At 36.4% G+C, this 14,300-nt stretch overlaps 1 protein-coding gene across 4 annotated transcripts in view; it reads left to right on the plus strand.

Annotated features, from left to right (window-relative positions):
- Nucleotides 1–14,300, plus strand: part of Arap2 (ArfGAP with RhoGAP domain, ankyrin repeat and PH domain 2) — a 149,605-nt gene that overhangs the window by 70,069 nt on the left and 65,236 nt on the right. For all 4 annotated transcript variants that reach the window (XM_070012975.1, XM_070012978.1, XM_070012977.1 and 1 more), the window contains exons 13-19: nucleotides 480–662; nucleotides 4,685–4,859; nucleotides 5,313–5,447; nucleotides 9,173–9,317; nucleotides 11,734–11,836; nucleotides 12,654–12,852; nucleotides 13,037–13,100. In XM_070012975.1, coding sequence (XP_069869076.1) covers nucleotides 480–662; nucleotides 4,685–4,859; nucleotides 5,313–5,447; nucleotides 9,173–9,317; nucleotides 11,734–11,836; nucleotides 12,654–12,852; nucleotides 13,037–13,100 — 1,004 coding nt within the window. The remainder of the gene's footprint in view (nucleotides 1–479; nucleotides 663–4,684; nucleotides 4,860–5,312; nucleotides 5,448–9,172; nucleotides 9,318–11,733; nucleotides 11,837–12,653; nucleotides 12,853–13,036; nucleotides 13,101–14,300) is intronic.

A 14,300-nucleotide genomic window follows, 5' to 3' on the forward strand; every position in this document is an offset into this window, starting at 1 on the left:
TCTGTAAAAGTACCAACTCTCTTTAACATGGAATGTTAAAAGATTAAAAAAGTGAATGAAAACATGGAGCAAAACTTATACTCCTTATGCAGGCCAGGCTCTGACATTACTGAGTCTAACTGGCTGCCTTTGTCTTCATTTTCTGCTCTCTCTAGACAGCAGTAGCCACTTTCTCAACCATTCCGAAGGAATCTGTCTAAATATGGTTTTAAAGCATACGACTGCTTTTGCTGCAATTTGTGTGGCTGGCAATTTTGTTCCAAGCTAATGTTTTACCATTATTTAGAGTAGCAAGGCTGTATTAAAAATAGAAATCATATCTGCTTCCATACTTCCTCTTCTGGAAAGGATTCAGTCTTTACTGGCTTCTCAAACATTTTATACTGAGTTATGTATTAAATTTACAATAGGATTGTTTTTCAGATTTAGATACATTATATGAACTGTTAGGTTTATGCCAATTTTTTTTAACATTTCAGCTCTTTATTGTCATTGGAAACAAAAGAGCAAATGATTTTTGGGCTGGTAACCTTCAAAAGGAGGAAGAATTACACATGGACTCACCAGTAGAAAAGAGGAAAGCCTTTATTACTCAGAAGTACAAAGAAGGGAAATTTAGGAAGACCCTATTGGCATCACTAACCAAAGAAGAATTAAATAAGGTATTCAATAAGACATAATGGTTTGATTTGAATGTCTTCTTAAACATGGCAAGATTATTGATAAGGAGATAAGAATTTCTAGATTTTGTGCTTTTGTATCAGTATTGGGGCTTGAACAGGGCCTCACACGCTTGCTCAGCTTTTTCAGTGATATTCTACCCTAAACTACTTCTCCACTTCCTTCTTTCTGTTTGTGACTTGGAGTTAAGTGTCTCTGAAATTGCTCTGCTCTGCAGTCTCCTCAGATTCTCAGATCTCAGCTTCCTGAGTAGCTAGGATTATAGGCATGAGCCACCCCTCTCCAGGGAAGTGAAGGGATTTTTGTGCTTTTGCTAAGACTGTGGTTTAAAATCGGAGCTTTGCCCTCACTGAGCTTGCTCGCTCGTGTCTGGTGCTCCACCGTTTGACCATGCCTCTAGCCATTGTTTACTATTCTTTTATGTTATTTTATGAGGATTTTCCAGTGGTTCCCCCATAAGGATTATTATTGAGTGTAAATTAACTCTGCCTCCATAACTGGCATGTCTACCTAACTCACACCCACCTGTGTTATAAAGTTTTTGACACCTTTCTCTATTTTACACATGGATTACTGTTACTGAGCTTTTTACTTAGCTGAATGTTTAATGCAAATTGACAAGCATATACTCAATTTATTGTTACAGATTATCAGTTAATTAGTATTGGTTTGAAGTTGTGTTGGCCTGCACTGAATGACTGTATCTTCTTACCCGTTCTGAGTCTTCCAGCAACATGGCTGAGATTCTTTTACATATAGTCCCTCTCTTCTTTGCTACATTGCTTCTTTGTCTCTTGTATTCTAGGAGGTTTTCTCTGTATAGATAGATATTTATAAAAATATGCTCTTAATTTAACGCTCAGATTTATTTTTAGTCTCTTTTTTAAAAATGGTTATGCATGTTGGATAAGGATTTCTCACTAACTAGTATTATGTTGACCATTTGTCTCAATCTTTCTAAAACAAGTTCTTGGTCTATGTTTGGTATTGGTAAAGCAAAGTCACTAATTTAAAGGGAATAGCACACAAAGAATGCCTGCCTCAGCATGTGTTGCTAAGATGGGGAAGAGCCTGAACAAGAGTCCGGAGCCAAATAGAGGATGTTATTGAGACCTTGGGCCTGAGGTGTGTTTCCATGGGTGCTAATTATTCTACTAAAATTACTGATCATTTGCAGACAGTTACTGGCCAGTTATTGGTCACTCAGAAAGTGACAGATCTTAGCCATTTCTCTCTTCTAGCATCTGCATTTTGTAGGTTACGAAAATCAAGTTCCCAGAGGGAAGAAGCCTAAGAACACATAGCGATTTAGTATAGAATTAGGAGTAAGAATCCAGGTTTCTGTGGGGCTGGGGATGGGAATGTGGCTTAGTGTCAGGGTACTTGCCTAGCATGCGTAAGACCCTGGGTTCAATTCCTCAATGTCACATAAACAAAACAAAATAAAATAATATTTAAAAAACAGTAACTGTGTTTGATATTTCATGAGGGATGAGAGAAGATAACCATGTAAAACTGTGTAATAGTTTATTAAAAAGAAAGTGACTATGTAATACTCATGGGATCAAAATTGACATTAAAAAAACCCCAAGAAGTCAGGCTTCCTGATAATGAGTTCTGAAGGGCGTTCTAAAGGTCAGCTAGAACCAATTTTAAAAAGATAAGATTTTTTTGTTTGTTTGTTTTGAGAATTGGCCCTAGGAGCAGAAGGTGTCCGTCTGTCCTGGAATTTTCTTTTCTTTTCTTTTCTTTCTTTTTTTTTTTTTTTTGTTGGTTGTGGGCCTTGAACTCTGGGCCTGAGCGCTGTCCCTTAGCTCTTCAGCTCAAGGCTAGCGTTCTACCACTTGAACTACAGCGCCACTTCATTTTCTGGTGGTTTATTGGAGATAAGAGTTTCACGGAGTTTCCTGCCCAGGCTGGCTTTGAACTGCGATCCTCAAATCTCAGCCTCCTGAGTAGCTAGGATAACAGGCATGCGCCACCAGCACCCGGCCCTAGGATTTTCTAACTGCAGTCTGAGCTCCCCTATTGCACCAGCATACTTGGACTGCATTACAGGCAGCCACAGTGCCTTGTGGCCTTTCCAGGTGTAGCTTGTCCAGAAGGAGGTGCAGTGATGAGTCCAGAGCCTGAAGTGAAAATTAATGTGGAACCAGAAACCAAATGTTTGCAAGCAGATTGGAAGCAAGAAAGTGGGATCTAGTACTCAAGTAAAATAGACAGGATAAGAGCACACAGAGAGGCAGCTTATTTCTTCAAGGCAAAAATCATACACTAATAGGCAGTTCCAGCCAATTTTGTGTGTGTATGTGTGTGTGTGTGCACATGCGCGTGTGAACACACGCACGTGCACCTGCAGCTTGAACTCAGGGCCAGGGCACTGTCCCTGAGCGTTTTCCCTTAGTGTTTTTACTCAAGGTTAGTGCTTTACCACTTGAACTGAATGTCCACTTCCTTTTTCATTCTATTTCTTTCCTTCCCTCCTTTCCTCTCTTTCTCCCTCCCTTCCTTCCTCCCTCACTTCCTTCCTTCCTCCCTACCTCCCTTCCTCTCGCCCTCCCTTCCTCCCTCCTTCCCTTACTTTCTTCCTTTCTTTCTTTCCATTTTTTTTATAGTTTTTTATTGTGAAAACACTGTACAGAGGGGTAACAGTTACATGATCAAGGCCATGAGTACATTTCTTATCAAGGATTGTTGCCTCCTCCTTTGTTTTCCCCCTACCATCCCTTCCCTCCCACCTCCATAACTACACCCCCCTCTGCCTAATTTGTAAAGTTCGTTTTTCGGGGTCCGGATTTTTTTTCCTGCTTATGTGGTGCTGAGGAATCGAACCCAGGGCCTCATGCATGTAAGCACTCTACCACTGAGCCACCGTCCCAGCCCCTAAAGTTCGTTTTTCAACATAGTGTCTTCTACATCTCATTGTTGTAATGGGTCAACTTGTATTCCTGTTTAAACGTTTTGCTTTTTCCCTTCCAATATCAAATACAATGAAAACAAGGGTTATACTTGGGAGAGGGACATACAAAACAACAAAAAAAATCACCTTATAAATATGTTAGAAACAATATCAATAAAGAAAAAAAGACACTTGTGTCCTTATCTTGGGGTTCGCTTCGCTTAACTTCATCTTATCTGGTCAATTGGAGATACGTCTCATGGAATTTACTATTCAGGCTGGCTTTGAATCTCCATCCTCCAGTCTCACCTTCTTTAGTAGCTAGGATTATAGGTGTAAGCCACTGGCATTTGGCCTCAGCCAATTTTCTTCCTTCCTTCCCTCCCTCCTTCCCTCCCTCCTTCCCTCCCTCCTTCCCTCCCTCCCCCTCTCCCTCCCCCTCTCTCCCCCTTTCCCCTCTCTTTCTTTCTTTTTTCTTTCTTTCTTTCTTTCTTTCTTTCTTTCTTTCTTTCTTTCTTTCTTTCTTTCTTTCTTTCTTTCTTTCTTTCTTTCTTTCTTTCTGCTTTTGTTTGAACAGGATGATATATATCTTAAATTACTGATATTGTTGTGTTTTATTGCCTCTTGCTTACTGTTGGTCTCACTTTCTGTCTCTTGCCCCAAAAGGAAAGAGAGTGAATGTGCCTTGCACTTAACTTTCAGATCTCCAAACCACAGTTGATAATTATTCTGCAACTCTTGATTTGATTGGAAAAGATACATTGACAGCATTCGTATGCTGTAAAACACTTCACTTGAAAGTGTCTTGAATTTTCCTAACAACGTGCATAAACATCGTTGCATACGCATGAACATTAAAAAAATGTCTTTGAAAGCAGGTTTGCTGTATGTATAAGGAGATCACTGCCAGCAACACACTGAATTGAGTTTAAGTTCATATAGAGACACCTTTGGTTCTTACTATGTAGTTCCAAGCATGACTGCTATCAGTCTACATAACAGGAGAAGTCTTATCTCCTACGTGAGTTGGCAGACTTGCATTTCCTCTAGTAGCCAGAAGCCTATTTAGTTCCCTTAACAGGTTTACTTTCTCTGAATGGCTAGGCTTTGTGTGCTGCTGTGGTGAAGCCTGATGTGCTGGAGACGATGGCATTGCTGTTCAGTGGAGCAGATGTCATGTGTACCACTGGAGACTCTGTGCACAGCACCCCCTACCTGCTGGCCAAGAAGGCAGGCCAGAGCCTACAAATGGAGTTTCTCTACCATAACAAATTCTCAGGTTTGTCTCCAGTCCGGTATTATTAACCTGCTCTTCCAGTAGATCCCTAAAAGGGGCAAAGCACAAATCTGTTTAATTTTTCAGCTAAGAAAATCCATCAGAAAGGAGAAAAAAATGTAATTACCAAAGTACTCTTTGATATCATTTTAAGAAAAAAAAAGTTTGGCAAGTTTATCTCTTATGTTTAAATAATCTTATAAATAGAAGATTAAAATAGTTAATCCCACGTAATCATTTCTACCAAAATTAAATCCGCTTTTCATATATGAATAATAAGCATGTCTTAAGTGCTTATTCGCAAATGTTATGCAAAGTAAAATAAATCTTCCTGAGTTTATTCAGGGGTAAGTTGGAAGTTGTTTTTCTTCTAGCTCAACACTCACCTCCATTTTCATAAACAATGGGGAAATTGTTTCCACGTTGGGTTTCTAATGTGATGTTTAATTTTTATAGATTTCCCTCAACATGACGTTCACCCTGAGGGGGGGTTAGGTCTGGAGACCACACAGCCCACGTTCCTTTGCGACTTCTTGTATCAGGCCCCTGCTGCTGCTTCCAGAGTCTCCTCAGAGAGAAAGATGCTCGAAGGTATCTTTTTTCACTCCTCTTACATTTTCTTACTGGGTAAAACTTTATCCCATTATCAAAACAATTAGGTTTAAAGTTTTTTCTTTTTCTTTTCTCCCCCTTAAGATACAAGATTTGATCTTGCAGTGGAGATACTTTTGGAAGATTTATAAATGCTCCCAGGCACAGATATTATTTCATGTAGTATAGCAGAGACGAACCGCTGGGTTAGAATACTAAGTGAATTCTCAATAGAATTCACTGATATCTGCGTTATGAGTCAACTGATTCTGTTTCAGATTATAAGGGTCATTTCAAAAAGGAAAAAAACCCCATAAAACTCAGCTCTTTCCTTAGGGATGGGTACTCTAACTCATGAAAGGAAAAAAAAAGATGTATATATATATATATATATATATATATATATATATATATATATATATATATATATATATATATATTTTCATCTGAGCACAGGAAAAATTAGAAAGTTGATATTGCAAGATGAGTGTACCTTAGCTGAAATATTTGGGGCCAGAGCTATTTTAAATTTCAAGTTCCTGATTTCTTTTTTTGTTTTTTGGATATATTTACATGAATATAATGAGATGTCTTGGGGATGGGATTCTAGTGTAAGTACAAGTTTACTTGTGCTTTGTAAATATTTTAAAGAACATTTAGCTTAAAGGTAATGCTATGAACACTTTTGGTTTCAAGGGTACCACTTTCCACTGTGGTCCCACACCAGTGTGCCTTGTGTCATTTTCAATGAGTTTCAGTGATATCCGGTAAATATATGCCGCTTAGAAATTTTGTAGATGTGTTTGCATGTTTAAATAAAGTGAAATGTGTTAAGCCTGTTTCTAAGAAAATGGTGGGAATAAACTTGATCTGAAAATATGTTCTAGGTTTGAGGAATTATCTGAATAGAGGGGTAGTCAGTCTTTATCCCGTTATACTTTGATTATGCTTGTGCTAGTTGGCATCAGTAATATAAAATGTGTGACACAGACCTCAGGTTCATGATACATATATTTGAACTAATTTGGGAACTATAGGAAGGAAAATGTGATGACCCACATGTATTATTGCTACGAGGAAAGGGCAAGAGAAGCTAGCTGTGTAGCCAATTAATATTGGGTGCTGAGTGGCTCATTGGCCTCCTACTAATTCCCTTGGTGGTAAAATTCAGATAGATTACTCATTCAGAGGAGCAATAGGATACAATTTCATTTTAGATAGTTAATCCTGATACTTGTACATTTGATGTGATTATGTCAGTATAATTTTTTTTACAAGGGTCCCTTGTTGGAAATGCTTAGAGTCAAATGTGTTTCAGATTTCACGTTTTTTCTTCTTTGAATGTTTAAAAAGACTTTAGCAGTTGAACATCTCTAGAGCAAAAATCTTATGAATTAGTAATCACATTAGATTTTGGGGCATTTTAGATTTCAGATTTTTCTTATTAGATATACTTAATCTGTATTTTTTAAAAAAAGAATCTCAAAGGAGAGCTATAGTAGGATTAATCTTATTTAACAGATAATTTTGAAAAGAACTTGTCCTTTACTGTGTACTGTATGTAGACCACTTCACACTCATTAGTGCAAGTCATAGGCTAATAATTGTTTATGGCTATATCTGGGTTTGATCATGTCTTCAGTGGTTTCACTGAAGACTTCAATGCTGATTTCAGTTTCAAACAGATACTAACTACCCTTGGTGGCTCATGCCTGTAATCATAGCTTCTTAGGAAGCTCTCCAATTAACCACTGAAAAAGTTTGAAGTAGTGCTGTGGCTCTAGTGATAGAGTGCTATCCTTGAGCAGAAAATCTCAGGAACAGTGCTCAGGCCCTGAGTTAAAGCCCTAGCCAGGATGGACACACACACACACACACGCACGCACGCACGCACGCACGCACGCACGCACAAGAAAAGAAAAAACTATAAACCAATTGCTGCCATAATACATATTCTTCTCAAAAAGAGCTTTCATTTTATTTTTGCTTTTACTGGGGTTTAAACTTAGCCTAATTCTTGGTAAGTTTACATGGCTAGCACTTTACCCCTTGAGCCATGGCTCTAATTCAGCATTTTGTTGATTATTTTGGAGATGGAATCTCATGGATTTCTCTGGCCACACTCTTCTTGAAATGTAATTCTCCAAATCTCAGCCTCCTGAATAGCTAGGATTACAGGTGTAAATCACTGGAGCAAGGCTTTCCTAATTTAAGACTGTTGCTATCAAACAACAGCTTTATGGGGGAAATCCTGACTTGGAAAGATTTAGAGAATAAAGTATGGTTGTCACCTTTGCCTCTGAAAGGCAAGCCCCTGGACAATACTATTCCATCAATACTTGTCAGAATAGCTATAGAACAGAATGATTAAAACTAAAGTCAAATATCTGGGAAGATAATTCAGATAGTTCTCTAGAGAGGTATGGAGGCTTCAAATGGTTTCAGGTTTTTAGGATTTGAAGTTCTTCTAGCTCTTGGTTTTGAAGACTGATTTGTATTTTGCTTTTTACTCTTTTCCTTCTCACTTTCATGTTCATGTAAAAAAAAGATGGATAGTGCTTGTTAAACTTAAGTACAGAGCTGAATAATAGCATCCTTTTCCTTTTCCCCCTCTTTCAATCATATATTTCACCCTTGGTCTCTTATTTTGATTTGTTTACCAAATGTTTGCTTTTTAAAAAGAAGTAGTTGATATAGCACATGAGAAACTCTGTATCATTCTGTTTGTATTTGATTTTGTACATTAACAATGAGAAATTTTGTAAACCTTTTGTTCTATGAAAAACTTGAGTTGTATAGTGTAGGTTGAAACATACTTATTATAGGAAAATGATTCCTGTTGTTTCCATATTTTCAGTGGATGAAGAATACAATTAGGAAAATCTTCATCAGAAAGCATCTTGGTTTGGGAAGTTAATAGTATTGTCTTCCTCAGATTATCTATCTATCTATCTATCTATCTATCTATCTATCTATCTATCTATCTATCTTTCTGTTTATCTATCTAATCTATATAGTGTATATATATATATATATACAAATAATATATATGTTTGTATGTGTTAGAAGGCATAACTTCTTTAATGTAATTTTAATAGGCACATATATGGTTCCAACCCATTAATGGACACAGAAAAGCCTTTTGTTCAGTGATGGAGATGGCAGCTTCTAGGACCCAGCCGCCCAGGTTCTACTCTAAGCCCTGAAGCTAACTATACACGTGACATTGGAATGGTACATTAGCTCTTATGTGCATATGGGAAAAGAATAATTCTTTGGATCAGTCCATCAACTTTTATTCATACTCCTATTTATTGAACTCTGAGAATTTTCCCGTTCTTTGGCTTAAATTTTATTTCCATAGATATTTTCTAGTGGCTGATTAAGACTAAGATTTCTGCAAAAGAGAAAGCTTCCTGGGGGCTATTGACATTTCTCAAAGTCAAGTGTGTACATCTAAATTCTGCTTAGAGAGTTTAATATTGTCCTTTATAATATTCCAAAGCTTTCCATTGCTTCTTACCTCAATAGAAATGTCAAGATTTTTTTTTACCACAGTTTTGTTATTCTAAGTCCTCAACGGTAATGTCTGTGCCTGCCTTGTCTGATGTCATAGAGGAAATTCATATATTTATTTATGTGAATCTAGTTATGATTAAAATAATCTTTATAAAAATACTCAATAAATGTCAGAACTTAACTTAGTGCTTGTTTTTAATTCATAGAAACAAATAAGAAATGGTGTGTTTTAGAAGGTGGCTTCTTGAGTTACTATGAAAATGATAAGTCTACTACACCTAATGGCACCATTAACATCAATGAAGTTATCTGCCTGTCTATACATAAAGAAGACTTCTATTTAAATACTGGGTAGGTCTCCCATTAAATACCTAGGATGTGGAAAGTATTCACAAACTATTACTAGACCTAATAATGAGGGTTTTGGTCTCATTTTAGTTCTTCCCTTTCTTCCTATGCAAGGATTTAGTATTGTATTGAAATCTCTTCATCTTGTATCATTTGAAAGTTCTTTGGAGAATTCCCTAAAATGTAGTGAATTAAAATGCAGTGAAATAAAATATACAAAGAGAATAACATGTTTGCATGTGAATTTAAGAAAACTTAAATTGTATATTATTGATGATTATAATATTTTGATTTGGGGTTTTTAAATAATGAACTCAAGGCATGATATGTCTTTCTTTTTTAATTTTTTTAATTGTGAAAATACTGTACAGAGAGGTTACAATTACATGGGCAAGATAATGAGTACATTTCTTATCAAGCATTGTAGTCTCCTCCTTTGTTTCCCCTTCCCATCTCTTCCCATCCTCCCCCCACCCCCCCACCGAATCCCCCCCCCACCAAAGTTGTAAAGTTCGTTTTCGACATAACTACTTGTACATCTCATTGTTGCAATGGGTCCACCTGTATCCCTATTTAAACAATTTGTTTTTCCCCTTTCCATCCACAAATTATGCCAACATCAAATACAGTGAAAGCAGGGGTTATACTGTGGGAGAGGGACATACAAAGCAACAAAGAAATAATCTTATAAATGTGTTAGAAACAGTCGCATGAAAGAAAAAAAATTTGAATACATTCTTAGGGTTCATTTCCCTAACATCACCTTATCTGACCTTTATGTCTTTCTTTAATGAACATCATTGCTGAATCATAAAAAAATAGAATAACTTGATGATGATCAGATGACATTAAAACGAACATGGTCAAGTGTATTAAATACCATCTCCTAGTTGAGATGATTGCTGTATTCTAGTAAATCTAAACTGATTTATGATGATAATAAAGTGGTTGTTATTTAATTTGTTTTGTCCAAATTTAATAGTGCCTATATTGTAAGTGAATAATCAGCTTTATGTAGTTATTATGAAGTGTTAAACTTAAGTATATTCTATACATTAAATTTTTACTAGTGATATAAAATACAACATACAGGAATTAATATTACTCTAAACCAACATATATAAATATATAGATCTATCTATCTATCTATCTATCTATCTATCTATCTATCTATCTATCTATTTTTTTTGTTGGTTGTGGGGCTGAACTCTGGGCTTGGGTGCTGTCCCTCAGCTCTTCAGCTCAGGGCTAGTACTCTACCACTTGAGCTACAGTGCCACTTCCAGCTTTTTCTGTTTATGAGGAATTGAACCCAGGGCCTCATGCATGCAAGGCAAGCACAGGATCACCGAGCCACCTTCCCAGTTTTCCCCAACATACAATTATTAAAAAATAAAACATCCTTTGTCAAATGTTGTTGATATAAGTAAATATGCATGTACCACAGATGGCCAGATGGCATTACAAAATAATTGTTACAGCCAGATTCTGAATTACTTTAAATAGTTGGTTGTAGAATTTGAACTTAGTATGGTAAATGTAGACAATGAAGAGATGGGTGTTTCTTATTTTAGGAAGAGAGAGTGTGGAAATTATTAGAATGTGTTTTAAGGAAAAGAAATCAAACTGCCTGACATAATTAGATGAAGAGGTAATAAGGAAGTGGGATGAGGTTGAAGGAAGCTTAGTTGAAAAGACAAGATTAAAAGACTGAATGAACTGGCAGGACAGTTCATGGTTTAGGTGAAGAGTAAATCAGACTTTAAGGTTTTTGAGCTTGTTGATTTGGCAAATGATAATGGAGAAATAAAGGATATATCAATAAATTTGGAGGGAAAGAGATCAATAAAGGTGATTCAAGTATAGGCTGTTTGGAGAATTTTAGATAAATGGCACATGTATTTAGCTTCTTCTAATTAGAGAGTTGGATCTGAAGGAACAAAAGAAATATTTCAGGGCATAGGATGTTATTCAAATATTTCTGTTGTGAAAAGATAAAAGTTTGCTTAAGATGAAGTAAAAGAAGAAAAATTTGTGAAGTAAGATGATTAGAACTTTTTAGGCAAATTCTTTTGTATTGTAATATTTGATTAGAATAAGTCAAGAAAGATCTAAGAACAGATCTGGGACCATTGGAAGCCTGCTGTCCTGTCAATAAATTGGGGTATATTCAGGCCATCAATGAAGTCATGATGTGGGGAGGTAAATCAGTAGAATATTCCTTTTCTCTGATCTAGTATATCCCATTTTTAATTTAAATAAAATACAAACTGTCCACAGAATAACATGATAGGTAAATAAATATTTTGGTTTTTACAACTTTATCCTTATTATAAAAATGAATTCAATTGACAATTTGTGTTGTTTTCACAATAGCTACACATAACTGTTGATTTTCTTGTATTCGTACATGCTGTAGGCCAGTTTTCATCTTTGAGATCTACTTACCCTCAGAACGTGTGTTTTTATTTGGAGCTGAAACAACTCAAGCCCAAAGAAAATGGACAGAGGCAATAGCCAAGGTATTTAAATATTGTGTTCCTCAAGTGCAGAATAGATTTTTTTTTGTTTTGTTTTTTGTCGGTCATGGGGCTTGAACTCTGGGCCTGGGCCCAGTCCCTCAGCTCTTCATCGCAAGGCTAGTACTCTACTACTTGAGCCACAGCTCACTTCCAGTTTTCTAGTGGTTTATTGGAGATAAGAATCTCACGGACTTTCCTGCCCGGGCTGGCTTTGAACTGTGATCCTCAGATCTCAGCCTCCTGAGTGGCAGAATATATTCTTAACTTGTAGTCAGTAGCTAAACTTCCAGGACTCATGAAAATTTCGTGTGTGATTCTGGGAAGCATATCTGCTTGTTCAACTCAGTTAAGAGCAACCTTTCTTGTGCCCATAACAGAGGAAGAATTAATGTAGGAATTAATAAAGGACTGGGAGGAATTGTTCTTGAAAACCAATATAAGAGATTTTTGTTTACCTTATAAAGTCATTTCTGTGTATGAATTTTTTTATAGGTAGGTATTTTATTCAAGATGCACACAAAGAAGAAAGGAACAGATTTGGTGAAAGATAAAACAGGAGAACAATGTAGTTTAACATTTTAAAAGATGCTACCCATCATCTCTATATGTATCAAGAAATTTAAGATGTTACTATTTGAGAAATGCATTTCAGTGACTAAATTTTGAAGCTTGAACAATTTTTCTGAATTTGGGGATTACTCAGCTATCTTTAAAAGAGAACAACTAAGATAATTTTCTGACTTCCCTTTATGAGGAGATAGAGAAGGAGTTTCATATTTTCATTGTCTTTATTATTTTTCTGTATTTGTCTTAACAGCATTTTGTTCCCTTTGTTGCTGAAAACTTAACAGAAGCCGACTATGATTTGATTGGTCAACTCTTCTACAAAGATTGCCATGCTCTGGACCAGTGGAGAAAAGGCTGGTTCGCTATGGACAAATCTAGTTTGCGTTTTTGTCTTCCAATGCAAGAAGCTCAGGAGGATAGGATGCACTTAAGAAGACTGCAAGAGCTAAGTAAGATGTATTCTTCTCCATCTTACGTTGGGGTCACAGTTTTGGTTGCATAAGATAATGATGTCTTTGACATCAAAGTGTGATGGTTCATTCCTGAACTTGAGACTTAAGTAATACTGGTACCTGCAACTTACAGATGTTTTGTGTAATCGGAAATGCTTCTGTTTTTCTTGTCCTCATTCAGCCATCAGCACAGTGGTTCAAAATGGAGAAAAATTGGATATGTTGCTCTTGGTAGAAAAAGGGAGGTAAGTAGCTTTTTGCTTTTTTTTTTTAACATGTCATCTCAACAATTTAGTGGGTGGTGGGGAATTTCGTTTAGAGAAGTTTGATTGTCCTCTCAAAGAGGAACTATTATTGTAGAACTTGAGAACTTTTTTCTGGATAACACACACATAATGTATGTGAGCTTTCTTCATAGAAAGAGTACACTAATGAAGTTGCATATTTTTATTTTTAATGTCAAACTTGTCACATCCAATTTTGGTGCTTTTCTGTAGGTTTAGATTCTTTTGGAACATTCATACTTTAGTATGTGTGTGGAACCTAGTGTGATAATTGACAAGATATTTTTAGTGTAGGCATATGATAGATTCAAGAATGATCTGTGCATGTGTGTCAAGCCCAGTTAGAACTTGATTTTTTTAGTTTATTCAGTTTTTCAGCAACTATAAAGTAAGTATCAACTGTGCTTTAGGACCTATAGGTGTTAGGAGTGCAGTGATCCAAAAACAGGCAAGATCCCTGCTGGATAAACAGAGAGAACATAAAAAAATAGTTATTAAATTGTGTCTATTAGTTTTAAGTCCTATGAGGAAACATTAAGCAAGAGATTGCTAGAACATACTCTGTTTTAGTTAGTAACAGAAGGGAATCTGACGAAACAACTGCATACATTAAATATGAAAAATTGCTATAGTGTGTCCCTTAGTTTTAAATCCTATGACAAAACATAGGCAAGGTGCAGAGTTTGCTAGAGCATGCTCTGTGTTAGCTAGTGTGGTAACAGAAGGTATTTCTATTAAAACAGCTGTATAAATTGAAGAAACAACATTGTTGCACTTCATTCATCTGCTCCAAGTATATAGTCAAGGATATTTGAAGATTCTAAGCATCCCGTGGTGGCGGATGCTATTGTACTAAGGAGATTTGAATGAGTGAGAGAATGAGGAACAATGATTTTGGAGGTATTTCTAGGCCAAATGAGATAGGCCCTTAAAGGGTATGATACATAAAGATTTTGTTTTTGTTCTAAGTGTGATAGGAAGCTACTCAGACTAAGAGCTGGGAAGTGGAGTCGTTTTAGTTACATTTTTTTTTTTTTTTTGGTCTTGGGGCTTGGGTGCTGTCCCTGCTCTCTTCAGCTCAAGGTGAGCACTCCACCACTTGAGCCACAGTGCCACTTCCAGTTTTCGAGTGATTTATTGGAGATAAGAGTCTCACGGACT

Source organism: Dipodomys merriami, unplaced genomic scaffold (assembly GCF_024711535.1).
Source record: "Dipodomys merriami isolate MVZ:Mamm:240054 unplaced genomic scaffold, mDipMer1.0.p SCAF_9, whole genome shotgun sequence".
Classification (NCBI taxonomy): Eukaryota; Metazoa; Chordata; class Mammalia; order Rodentia; family Heteromyidae; genus Dipodomys; species Dipodomys merriami.